This window comes from Bubalus kerabau, chromosome 15 (genome assembly GCF_029407905.1).
Source record: "Bubalus kerabau isolate K-KA32 ecotype Philippines breed swamp buffalo chromosome 15, PCC_UOA_SB_1v2, whole genome shotgun sequence".
Lineage (NCBI taxonomy): Eukaryota > Metazoa > Chordata > Mammalia > Artiodactyla > Bovidae > Bubalus > Bubalus kerabau.
The window spans coordinates 53,469,196-53,482,079 of record NC_073638.1 but is presented as its reverse complement, the minus strand read 5'-3'; the positions used below and the strand labels follow the sequence as shown (position 1 = coordinate 53,482,079).

General features: G+C 55.3%; 1 protein-coding gene across 1 annotated transcript in view; it reads right to left on the bottom strand.

Annotated features, from left to right (window-relative positions):
- Window positions 1-3,314: 3,314 nt before the first annotated feature.
- Window positions 3,315-12,884, bottom strand: part of ARHGEF17 (Rho guanine nucleotide exchange factor 17) — a 61,230-nt gene continuing 51,660 nt past the window's right edge. Inside the window, exons 13-21 of the mRNA XM_055549021.1 lie at window positions 12,145-12,344; window positions 11,553-11,851; window positions 10,827-11,076; window positions 10,462-10,548; window positions 10,088-10,155; window positions 9,711-9,859; window positions 8,684-8,858; window positions 8,299-8,568; window positions 3,315-7,633 (exon numbers count right to left, since the gene is read on the bottom strand). Of these exons, the coding sequence (XP_055404996.1) occupies window positions 7,437-7,633; window positions 8,299-8,568; window positions 8,684-8,858; window positions 9,711-9,859; window positions 10,088-10,155; window positions 10,462-10,548; window positions 10,827-11,076; window positions 11,553-11,851; window positions 12,145-12,344 (1,695 nt within the window). The 3' untranslated portion in view covers window positions 3,315-7,436. The remainder of the gene's footprint in view (window positions 7,634-8,298; window positions 8,569-8,683; window positions 8,859-9,710; window positions 9,860-10,087; window positions 10,156-10,461; window positions 10,549-10,826; window positions 11,077-11,552; window positions 11,852-12,144; window positions 12,345-12,884) is intronic.

The following is a 12,884-nucleotide window of genomic DNA, read 5'->3' as shown; positions in this document are numbered from 1 at the left end:
CGCCTCCGCGCGTCACGGCCGCCGGCCCCGCCCCCGACGTCAGAGCCCGGCCCGCGGCCCCCGCCCCTGGTGGCTGCTCTGGGGCGAGCTGGCGCTCTGCGGCCCGGCCGTGCTGCTCTGTGTCGCCGTCTCTCGTGTCCCGCAGGAACTGCAGGGGCTGTGCCAGACCAGCCGCTTCTGGGGTCAGCCCCTTCTGGGCTCCAAACCAAGAAAGGAATTGCAAGATAGACTGGAGACTTGGATGCTACTCTGAGACCTGTCATCATTGCCAGTGCAAACGGGGCACCGCTGCTCCTCACTGGGTCTCGTTTTCCTCCTGGAAATTGGCAACCAGGGTGAACGAACTCACTTTGTCTTGCTGAGGAGGCCCAGGCTCGCCTCCAGACACCCCTCCCATTTGGTGAGAAAAGGCCTGGTGAAAGTTAATCTATAGTGGAGGCCCACTGGGTAGGCTTCTGCCATTCTTCAGGGCCCAGACCTGAATCTCCTTCCTCCAGGAGGCCTTTCCTGCCTCCACTTCCCACCCCGCTACCCTCCGCCGGGATAGTTAGTCCCTCCTTCCAGCAGGACAGGTGATACACTGCTTTCCGTTTCCTACAGCTAGCCGTCCCACCCTGCAGATTTCCAACCTCAACCATGGGGTGCCCAGCAAGGGGGCACTAATCATATTGTATTTCTAGCTCTGTGAATCGTGCCCCTTGGAGCTGTGCCTTATGGTGGGCCAGCAGCTCAGGCGCCAAGGCTCCCCCAACTCAGTTACATTCAGGGGTCCCCAGCAGCTCTCCCGGGACAGCGGGGCTGGATGGGGATGCAGACAGTAGGGAGGGCCTTGTGCTGGGGGCAGAGGCCTGGCCAGAATTAGGATAATCACAGCTCATGGCAGAGGTGGAGGAAGGTAAATAAGTTGTTAGGGATAGATTGTGAGGGGAGGTGGAGAATTCTAAATAAATTGAGTCAGATAATCTGAGCCATGGGGTGAGGGGGTGGAAAAGGTCAGGTCCCCAGGGTCCAGGAGATCCAAGGAGGAGAACTGGACACCTGCAGAGGGAGGGGGACAGGGAAAGAGTTTCCATTTCCTTGGGCGAAGCCCAGGTTGTGGGGGAAGGGCAGAAGAGGCTCCAGATGACTGATGTTAGGATCATAGCCCCAGCCAGGCCCCTCGCATGACTACAGAGACCCCCAGGACTAGATCAGGGATGGTCCCAGGGTCACATATCCCACATCCGAGCCCAAAAAGGTCCATGCTGGGGACCTAGTGAGGAGCTAAAGCAGCCCAGGATGCCCTTATCCCTGCAGATGTTTTCTTTGTAAGGGGAACTTCTAGTCCCCCGTTCCAAGTTCTGGAGTTCAAACAGTGGCATTTCACATGCACTCAATAGGCCAGATGGGGATATGCTTTTTGGTCAAGTACTGACCATTAACCAGACGTCCTATAGAGCAGGGATCCCCAACCTCTGGACCACACAGCAGGAGGTGAGTCCGGCCAGCGAGTGAAACTTCATCTGTATTGAGAGCCCCTCCCCATTCCTGGCATTACCATCCTCCCCTCTCCCACCCCCTCCCTTGGTCCATGGAAAAACTGTCTTTCTTGAGACTGGTCCCTGGTGCCAAAGGGGACTGCCACTAGAGAGGGTCTGGACCTGTCTCTGCTACCAGCTCCATGTGAGGCTTTGGTCAAATCCCTTCCCAGTTCAGCTTCCCCATCTGAAAATGAGGCTGCTTAACATGTTGCCTGGAGGTCATACTAGCTCTGTGTGAGGAGGCCCGACCTGACCATGTGGGAAGGGTGAGCAGCCACCAGAGCCCGGAGAAATGACCAGAGATGGTGGAGGCGAGCAGTCCCCCCGTCCTCCGAACCACAGCAAGCTGCACCTGGAATCCTGCCCAAGAGTCTGGGAACATTCAGCTGCTAGAGAGAGGAGACAGGGAAGGAGTTGTGGAGGCCAAAGGAAAGATTTAGATCGGCTTTTTATGGAGCTTGGAGAACCACAGGTTCAGGAAAACAAAGGACTCTTAGAATCACAGGCTTTTAAAACTCCTGGCATCTCAGATGGGTCCTCAGAATCTTAGCATTTTAATGAGCTCAAGCACCTCAGAGACAGACAATCTTGTTGAACCTCTGATAGGGAAGCCGGAGAACTGAGTCCAGAGAAGTCCTGTACCTCATCCTAGGCAGCACAGCACAAGACTCCAGGAAGCTGGGTGAGCTGTGGTGACCCAGGGGCAGGGACATAGGCCCCACCCACTGAGACTTTGCCTAAGGTCGGGTGGGGATCCTGGGCTGCAGGATCAGAGAAAAGGGGCTGTTTGCAGGGGATCTGAGCAGATAGCTGCCTCTGGGGTTATGAGAGCTACCTAGGTGGCGCTAGTGGTAAGGAACTTGCTTGCCATGCAGGAGACATGAGACCCGGGTTCGATCCCTGGGTCAGGAAGATCCCCTGGAGGAGGGCACGGCAACCCACTCGAGTATTCTTGCCTGGAGAATCCCAGGGACAGAGGAGCCTGAAAAGTTACGGCAAGAGTCAGACAGACAGGACTGAAGCGATGTAGCACGCACAGGGTTATGGACCAGAAATGGTGGCGCCCTCTGTGGATACCCTTAAGTTCCAATGTGACTGTCCAAAGCAAGAGGAAATGTCATGGCTCAGACTTAAATTTCAAGACTCTGCACTTGGCTAACCCCCTAACTGGCCAGGTTCTATCCCTCAGAAGGCGGGCTGTCCTCCTGTATCTGTTCTAGCCTCCAGTGGGAGGCTTGGTTTAAAGCCATTGTCAGGCTGTGTGGCCTTAAGCTAGTGACTTCACCTGAATGCAAATTCACTCTCAGGGCATTGTGAGGATCTGCTGAGACCCCACATGGGAGGCACCAACTTATTCTACGCTGCGGGCTCAGAACCTGCTCCTTTAGTCCCCACGCCCTGTGTCCTCTCCACAGCCCAGTGTCTGGGCTCTGCCCTCTCTCCCCAGTACCTGCGACATCGCCCCCTCCCCATTTAGCCCTGCATCCTGCCCCTGACCCAGCCCCTTCACTTGCCTTTGCCAGGCAAGGCTCCTCGTTGTCCATAATGGGCCCAAAATAGTACTTCCCCTTGCTCTTTCCTGCAATCTGGCCTGTGGCTTCAGGTCTGTGAGGACAGAAGAGAGACTTGGTGTTTGGCAGGCATGCAAAAGATGTGACGAGCTCTCGGAGGTCACCTGGGTCATTTTTTTTTACTTTTCTGACCATAGGAAACCTTCCTGCCCGGTTCTCCTCCACACCCACCCTCAGCCTCAGTGCTGCCTTGCTGTGTGACATCAAGTAAATCTCCGTCCTTTTCTGTACCTCATCTTCCTTGTGAGGCAGATGTATAGCTAAACCCTGCTGTTTGTATCTAGACCAAGGAAACACCTGGAGAACCCCCCTGGGAGAAGAGGTGGCTTTTGGCCCTGACTGTCTCCTCTGAAGTCAGGATGTCCTTCCCAGGCTGGGTATGAGGAACATGAGCCAGATACGTCATGAGTGGCTGGATGTGTCTTTGGCTGCTTGGACTGTCTCGTGTCCTCCAGCCACCCCATGTCACTGCCCTTACTCTCCTCCATGAGGCAGAGACCTGAGCAGACAGATCACATGCACATCCCGGCTCTACTGCTTAGTAGGAAGGCAACCTTGAGGAAGGCGTTTGGCCTCTCTGAACCTCAGTTTCCTCATCGGAAAAAAAGGATAATGGTACCAACCTCCCAGGACCACTGAGGATGAAACTGGATGGTCCAAGCTCCTGGCTTGCAATAAATAAACGGGAGCTGGGGCTATTATTTAGCAACATTCAAGACCTACAGGGAAACTGCAACTGAATTCTCTAGATTTAACTAAACATTTATTGAGCACGTACTTTGTGTCAGGCACTGCAGGTGGCCTGGGGATGGGGCAGTGAGCAAACATCCCCCTTGCAGAGCTCACATTCTGGCTTCCCTGGCCTTTTCCTCTTTCCCCACTGCTCCAGCTGGGCCTACACCTCAGACCTCTTGCTCCAGGTTTCCTGACCCTTCTTTGCATTGACTCAAGCTGTTCCTTCACTCCTCACATCAAACCCGAGTCCCACTACCTCCACCCCAGTGGCATGGCTTGTGGGATCTTCCCCACCCAGGGATCAAACCTGGGCCCACGGCAGTGGCAGTGCAGAGTCCCAACCACTAGACTGCTAGGGAAGTCCCTGGCTGTGCCCTTTAAAACAGTGGTTCTCCGCCTCACTAGCAGAACTAAACCACAGTGTCAGAAGCCAGCATGGTAGTTACCCTAGAAGGGGAGAGTAGGTGGGGGTACGTGGGAGCTTTCAAGTGGTGGAATGTTCGGTTTCTTAATCTGGGTGTGTTTATTAATAAACTTATCTAGCAGCCCACTAATGACTTGAGTACCATTCTGTACAAATGTTATACTTCACTTAAAAGTTTTCCTACAAATATGACTGACACTTGGGTCAGTCCCACCCTCAGAATTCTGATCTAATTGGTCTGGAATGTGACCTGGACCCCCCAGGTGATTACAATGTGCAGGCAAGATTGAGAACCACTGCTTTGGAGGAGCTGATCCTTCTAGGTTCTCCCCTAGGCCGGGTGCCTAGCGATCGATCGTGCATCCCAGGACCGCCCTGCCCACAGCTGACCTGCTCAGGGCTGCTCATCTCTCCACAGGCTGCCCGGTGTCCTGGGATGTGGCCTTCTAAGGAGCAGCGGGCTGGGCCGGGCCCATTCCTACTGAGGCTTATTAGGGAAAATGCTGAGGATCTGGCCTTGGATAACCAGTGCTGAAAGTGAAGTCTGTCCAGAGGCAGAAGAGGGCCTCAGGCAGCAGAAGTTGTGAAGCAGAAAATGGCAGCTGGCTGGTGGTGAGGCAGGAATCAGACACTCAAGGTGGAGAGTCCAGGGGTCTTAAGATGGGGCAGCAGTACATGGGCCACTGTGCTAACAGCTATTTGATTCTAGTTCACGTTTCCACTAGTCAGCGCCCCCTTTATTTCTGGGCAGAACAAATCTCTTCCTTGCAATCCAAAGATCTGTGCACACCAACCAACAGTCCTGTGGGGGAAAGGATTATCAACCCCAATTTTCAGATGATGAGATGGAGGCTCAGAGGGAATACAACTCATCCAAAGCTGCATAGCCAATTAGTGGCAAAGTCTAAGTTTCTGTTCAGCTTCAAAACCTGTGCTCCTTCTATGCCATTTCATCAAATTCCATGTGAATGTAGCCTTCTACTCTGTGATGTATCTGTTTTCTGTTCCCCTCTCCTCCAGATCTTCCCAGTAGTGATGCTGCCAGATGTTTCATGTCTGTCCCATGGCATCAAGGGCTTGGCAGAACTCAGATACGTGAATACCAGTGTGCCAAGTGTGAGCCTGCACGCCTCTTTAGCAAATGATTTCTGTAAAGTCTTAATTGTTTGGGTTGGAAAATGTTCAAACGTGTGTTCAAGAGAGCTGAAGCCTGATTTGTTCTTTTTCTAGAAGTCATCACCTTACGTCTTGCTGGTGCGCCCTGGTGGAAAGGGCTCTGTGCCCCTGCGAGGAACAGTCCTGTGTAGTCAGCCTTTGCATTCTCATGTCTGATTTAATGACCAGAAATCACAGCGACTTGGAATCTCCCCTGCTCACCGTGGCCTGTCAGGTTCTGAGCCTCCTGAGGCTTTGCTGGAGAGCACCGATTCTTGTAGGAGCTGTAGACAGGCTCACATTTGCCTAGTTTTTCCTTGTAGCATGTGTCAGCTTCAGATTCCCAAGCTTTATCCCAGGCCTACTGACTCAGGAGCTGGGGGAGCCTGGGAATGTGTATTTACATACACATAATTTATGTATCATGCTTTGTATTTACAATGTTAACCTGTAAGGGACTCTAAAATGCACCCTGGTTATAAAGCATCTGACTAGCAGAACTCCTGGTTTTCCTGATGTGGAAGCTGCAGCCCACAGAGACACAGTGACCTGCCTGAGATAACACAGCACGTCAGTGGCCGCCTCGCCACTGCAGCACTCTTCTGGGTCTCTGAGTCCTACTCTGTCTGTCCAAGTGGGTAGTTGTCGGGGAGCCCACGCAGCTGGGGAGCTCGGAGGTTGCTGGCAGGAGGCCTCTGTGGCTGCCGATGGGGACCAGTTGTTTGGTGTTTCTATTTATTGACTCTTTAAACTTCATCATCCAAGGAAAGTTAATACATGACTGTTTGGTAGCAAGAAAAACATAATCTAAGACCGCAATGACCCACCCACCCCAAACAAAAACAGAACCAAACAAACCCCATCTGACACCAGACCTTTGGAGCTGCAGCTGAAGAAGCGTGGGGCTGGGGTCAGACTGGCTTCTGCGGTTTGGGGGTGGGGGGGTGGGGGCAGAGGAAGCTAGTCTCCAGAGTGGCCTTCCCAGCCAGGGAGGCCATGTGTGGCCCCTCAGCTTTGGGTGTCCTTGGAAGGGCTGCCGCTGCCAGGGGAGGATGTGGAGAGAGGGAGTCAGTGGTCAGAGTGAGGGGCCTCTAGGCCCACCCTCTGTGGTGACCATGTGTGCCAGTGCATGAGACACAGGGGCTGGGGGGCAATGTGCAGACAGCGAGGGCCCCTTCCCTGCTTAGGCCAGGAGAGGGCCCTGGACGAGGCCCCGGCAGGGTTCCCACATTCGGAAACCGCTAAAGGCACTGCCAACAAGCAAGGAAACGCCGAGCCTGGGGAAGCCCCCCGGATGGGAGTCACTGCCCACCCCCCCGGTCATCGCCTTGTTCTGGATGACTGAGGGGACTTGGTCCTTTGCTCTGGATACTGGAGGGCAACCCAGTCAGGACAAGGCCGTGGAAAGTTTACGTTAAGGGGCAGTGTTTCAGTGCCCCAAACATGCAGTGTGTGTGTGCGTACATAATGAGGGGGACCGGTCCCTCCAGGAAGGCTGGTTGGGGTCCCAGGGTGACTCCCAGGGCAGGGTTTTTTTTCCCTCTTCTGTTATTTTCTCCAATCACTCCCTGCCCCAGGTCATTGCATAAATAAGTGCTTGGGAAGGTACACATCTAAAAAGAAACATAAATACTGTACACGGGAAAGGATTCCATCCCCCAGCCCTCCCACTGTCCCCAGGAAAACCCTCCAAATATTGCACATGGCCCTCCCTAGCCCTGTGGGGTCCAGGCCCGGCCGTGTCTTTGGTAGAAGCTCCAGGGACAGAGGTCCTGGGCAGCCCACATGCCCCCTCTCCACCCTCCCATCATGACTGGGTGCACCGGAGCAGCCAGAGGGCTGGGAAAGGCCTAGACCCCGCTGGCCAGCAGGTGCTCCATTGGCAATGCTTCCGCAAGGATGGGAGGCAGTCTGTGCAGGCACGGGTGTGCCCCGGTGAGACACTCGTGTGAGGGTCTGCCGGTGGGCTTGGAAGAGGCAAGCAGGCGGAGGGCGGGTGGGTGGGCGAGTCCTGGGCCACGGTGGACAGGGTCACACCCTCCATAGGAGGAGGTGGTTTGTGCTGTCGTCTCGGCCCACGGTCTCACTGCTGCCGCCGCCCCCACTGCTAAGTCGGAAGTCCTCGTAGCCATCGCCTCCACTGATCACCAGCATTTTAGGCCTGGCCGAGGCAGGGCCTCGGTGCCGAGGGGAGTCCCGATGCTCCAGTGAGGGCAGCTTCTCGGGGCCTGGGGGGCCAGAGGGAGGAGCCATGAGCCTGGGGGTGACTGGCGGCAGCACTATCTCAACACAGCCCTCTTGGTGCTCATCTCCTGCTTCCAACAGCCCTTTCCCAGGTGGGCAGCTGAGTCTTCTCTGGACCCAGACAACCCCTGACCAAGGCCTCCCTGCTTCCTGATGCCCACAGCCACTTCCTCTTGGGAGTACGGCTTCCTGTCCTGCCAGAGCAAGACCTGGCCAACTGCAACCCCCTTGATGTACACCGTTACCTACTAGGATTCACTTTCTAATCCTCACAGTCCCTTTCCTATCCTACGGACCCTTCTACGCTCTGCTTTCTGGTGCTGTTTGTTTCCCGCTCCGCCCTATACATCATTTCTAGTCCTGTTTTATTTCCTGTTGTATGTATCCCTTCCTGTGCCATATTCTAATTCTTAGTTCACTTCCTCATCTCCGTGACATTCTCTGGACAGAATTTTACACACATACACACACACACAGTATCCTAATAGATTTTTAGTTTGGGTTTTCTATAGCCTACTTTCTGTAATATACGCCACTTCCACATCTGTATTACATTTTCCCTCCCTCTTAACCCTCCTCTGGCAGGGCAGCGGGGCATCCTAAACCCAAAGCCCAGGTCCCTGGATTGGCATAAGATGTGTAGACCCACCTGCATCTGGGGGAGGTGGTGGAGTTGGGCAGAGCAGGCTGAAGCCATCTGGAAGTTGGACTGCAGCCAAGAAGCGGACATGGCCAGTGTGCCCCTGGCCAAGGCCAGCAGGGCTGAGAGGCGCCCGTGGACAGCTGATGGTGCTGGGTGAGGTGGGCATGGTGAGCACCACGCCGGCACTGGTGCCCACCCACAGCAGCTCTTCACACACCAGCAGCGCTGTGATCCTCAGGCAGGCAGCCTTGTGCTGCCGGATGATGGCGTCTGAGCCTGGGGTAGGAGACAGACCAGCGCTGGGGCTGAGTCCTGGCCCTGGCTTAGTATCCTCACTGCCAGGGACAGAAAAGCTCCAAGGGAAGGGGCAGTAGGAGACTGAGGTCAGTACCTGCCAGCATCCTGTGCACAGGAGGTGTGACATCTACCTCTGCCAGCTGCTCAAACGTGTCTGGATGGTAGAGACACACATGGGCACTACCTTTCAATGTCACCCACACGCCCAGGCTGGAGTCCACCATGCAAGCCACGCTGCGACTGGAATCCTGCCCCACGGAGAACGTGTGCTGGGGTGAGGGTCGAGAACAGATGGGTGAGTGACAGGCCTGCCCTCACCGGCCCCTCCCAGCCTTGTGCTTCACCAGTGCCCGTTCCTCCTTCCTTACAACTCATGCCAAATCTCTCCAGAGAGCCCACTGGAAAGGCAGCCTTGCTCCTTGACCTGGATGATTAACCTTTCAAATGTTAGCTTCACTGGAGCCTCCCCACTTAAACCTCAGGAATTACAGTGCCCTTTCCCCAAGGAAGTTGAGTGAGTTAATGATCAGAGAAGTTCAAAGCCTGAAGAGTCTTAACAGCAATCATTGGCCTCACCCTGTACAGCTGGGAAACAAGTCTAGAAGGGGAGGGAACCTGTCCAAAGGCATCGGCAAGTCAGTCATAGACCTGGGCCTGAACCCGGGTTCTCCACCTCTTCACTCCCAACCCAACCAACGGTGGGACCAGTGAGAGGGAAATCAAGGGAACTTAGTTACTCCTGGATACTACCAGGCTGACAGCTACTGATGCACATGTAAATGAACTCAGGACTAAATGCCAGAGTGATGATAAGGGATGTTGACATCAGAAAGGAACTCTGTCCACCCACCAAAGACACCAATACTTTAGCTGAGAAATAGGGCTGGAGGGGGAAGAGGACTAAAGAGTTCTAACTTACATGTACCTGTAGCCTTCATCAGCTAGAAGCAAATAAGGATTAGAGAAGGCTAGGGGCTGGCCCAGATTCACACAGTGGTCGGGGGAAAGCCCCGACCTCTCAGCTGGTTGCTTTTTTATAGCCCTGTGGTCTCACCTCCTCTCTCATGGGCCTGGCTCACCCCAAGTCACCAATTCCCCAACCCCACCCCCATCCCCACTACCTCCAGCTGCAGCGTGTCAGGGCTCAGGACAAGGACTCGGTTCTGGCAGCCACACCAAAGCCGCCCACCCACAGACACCATCTTGGTGATGGGGCTCCCCTGAGCACCCAGGGTCACCGATTTGAAGTTATGGGGGTCCCAGAAACGGCCTAGAGTAGGAGTGGGATAAAGAAAACAGCAGATTCAATCTTATAGTGCATTTGAGCCTCACCCTCCCCTGAAATAAGGTGCTAATAAATAACCTCATTTATCAATGAGGACACCAAACCCCAGAAAAGACCTGGGAGTTACCAAAAGTCACATCTCCAGACTTGTGGTCTGGAGGCCCCAGCTTGCTCAGGAGGGAGACCCTACTCAGCGGGGAGGGGGACACTCACCTGCTTCTCTTTGGTAGACTACGAGCTCTCCATTGGCCAAAGACACAAACACCTGGTTATTCAGATACCTAGGAAAGGAAAAGGAGTCATGGGGGTTTCAGGAAGCCAAAGGAGGTCCCCTGAGCCCAAGGCATCAGACAGAATGACTATGGCTTCCAAAAGATCACCTCCTCCCACCCCTTGTTCTCTAGGTGGTGGGCACCTGAGTCTAAGAAGAGGCGGTGACTTGCACAATGACACACGGTGTGTGGGAGACACAGTTAGCCTGGGGCACGCCTGTGTGCTCTGTGCCCAGAGGGTGCAGGTGAGCAGAAGGACATCTACGGTATAGCTGAGAAGGGTGTGAACCAGAAGAGCCATCTGGGGGGCCTTACAGAATGCAGGTCACAGAGGCCGAGTGCTGGAGCTTCAAGCTGTTCCTGCGATCGCGGATGCTGTCAGAGGACTGGTACACGTGGACACTGTGGATCAGTGGTGTGGACCTGTGACAAGTGCTTGGGCACACCAATCCCTCCACCTAGCTGCCTCGACCACCATCTCCTCCACGGCAGGTGCCACCCCACGGTACCAAAATCCCACGGCCTTCCTGTGGGTTTCAGACCCTCTGGCAGCCCTGGTTGGCAGTATCCCTGAGATCTGACCCAAGGCCCTCCTGCTTCTGCTTTAGGATGCGATATGATTTCTTAAACAGGGACTGCAGGTTCTGGCACCAAGACTCCAGCCTCTCCTGTGTCCCTACCAGCCATCCTCGGTGCCCAGCCACACGGAACTCTGGTAGGCCTCAGGGTCAACGCTCAGCAGGTCCTCCAGGCTGCCGCGGGTGAAGGAGCCACGACTGGACCGACGAAGGGCTCTCCCATCCATGGGACTGGTGCTGCAGGGACCGCCAGGCCCGAAGGAGCCAGACAGTGGCAGGAAGCCAGGCTCCTGTTCCTCCTCTGAACTGGTGGTCTCTGCTGTGGCCTCCTTGGAGCTCGGGGTCTCCTCATCTGATGGAGACAAAAGGCTCTTTCTCCCACTCTGCCAGGCCCAAGATGTGGTATCTTTCTAGGCCTTACTCTCCCCTCAACGCACCCTTCTGGGTCAAGGTCTTCCACTGCTGTTCTCCCTGCCCTCCAGACTCCACCATCAGTTCAGCCCTTGTTACCCTGATGACTTGACAGCTCAGTGCTACAGGCTCCTGGTCCCAGCTTGGCCACCTCCAATCCACCACCATGGACCAGTCACCACCATCCCCAACAACTCCATCTTCCTTAACTGGCCATTGCAGGGGCCTCAGGATCCAGCCTGACTACCCACTGCCCCTGGGGCCCTTGGTGTCACAGTCCCTGCCCATCTGGCTGGCCCCTGGCGCTCTCTGCGCTAGTATCTTAAGGAGACTGGATGCCATGGTTGTGCTTATCCTCTCTCTCATTCAATCAGCACTGGCTGGGCTGCCCCTCCCTGCCCCAAGCTGGGCACTCACTGCCAAAGCTAGAGGAGATGGTGGACCGGCTGGCCTGGCTCTGCAGGGTCCCCGAGGGGCTGGGCGAAGACTCATCATCCGAATCGCTGTCAAAGGGCACTAGCTCCGGGCGGGGGTCACCCTCGGCGGGGCCTGGCGTCATCTCCAGGCCTGAGCCCGCTATGGAGATGTGCAGGCATGGCTGGGGCCCTGGCTCAGCCACCGTCGCTGCTTCCTCGTCCGCCGCCTCGACGTCCAGGTCTGGCCCGGTAGGCTCGGGTGCCGTCTCTGGGGGGTTTCTCAGCGACGCAGTCTGTTCCCTGGGAGACGAAGGGTTGGGAATGAGTGTCACTAGGGGCAATGTTCTTGCCTGGAGAATCCCAGGGACGGAGGAGCCTGGTGGGCTGCCGTCTATGGGGTCGCACAGAGTGGGACACGACTGAAGCGACTTAGCAGCAGCAGCAGCAGTAGGAGCTAGGATCTGCCCTACACGTCCTCACGCCCAGGCCCCGCCCACATCCACAGGACACGCCCACCATCCGGGTCAGGGGCCGGGACTCTCCCTCCAGGCCCCGCCCTCCGCCCCGGCTGCCCCCGTCCGGGCGGGCCTCACCGGTGGCAACAGCGCTGCAGACCTGGCACCGCCCCGATGCAGAGGATGCGAGCGGAGCAGACTGCGATGCAGGCCTCCACATCGGGCTCAGCGCGCAGGCTCAGCAGACACACCTGGCCCACGTAGCCGTCGCTGTTGCACACCCACACCTCGGGGGTGGGCTCGGGGCAGCTGCTCAGGGTCGGGGCTGCGCACGAGAACTGCGGAAGGCGCCAAGGGACAGGGGAAGGTGAATGGAGGAACTGCTGCCAGCTCCACACCGCTCTCCAGGCCCTCCTGGATTCTCAACACACCTTCAGCATACACGTGCACACATACAGCACACGTGACTCTTTACGCATCAAATGCACACATCCTTCTGTGACATACATTCATATATGTCTGTGTACACAGATATCCATACACATACATATACCGCAAATATGGTCACACATACATGTATATGTGTAACAAATGAAAAAAATGGTAACTTTGTCCATATGTATATAGACTCATACAAGCATATGAATTAGACACTTGCACATCAGTTTTTGTGAAATGCACTTGCATTTGTTCACATGCAAAGATGCATAAATGCATGGATGTACCCATATACATATGACACATATGTAGTGTCCATGTGCTTGTGCAGAGAGCTGTACTCTCAAAGACACAGGGAACCACTGCAATGTTCAAGACGTACACGATGCTGTACAAAGAACAAAAACACATGAACACGTGCTGGCTTAGAATACATGCGC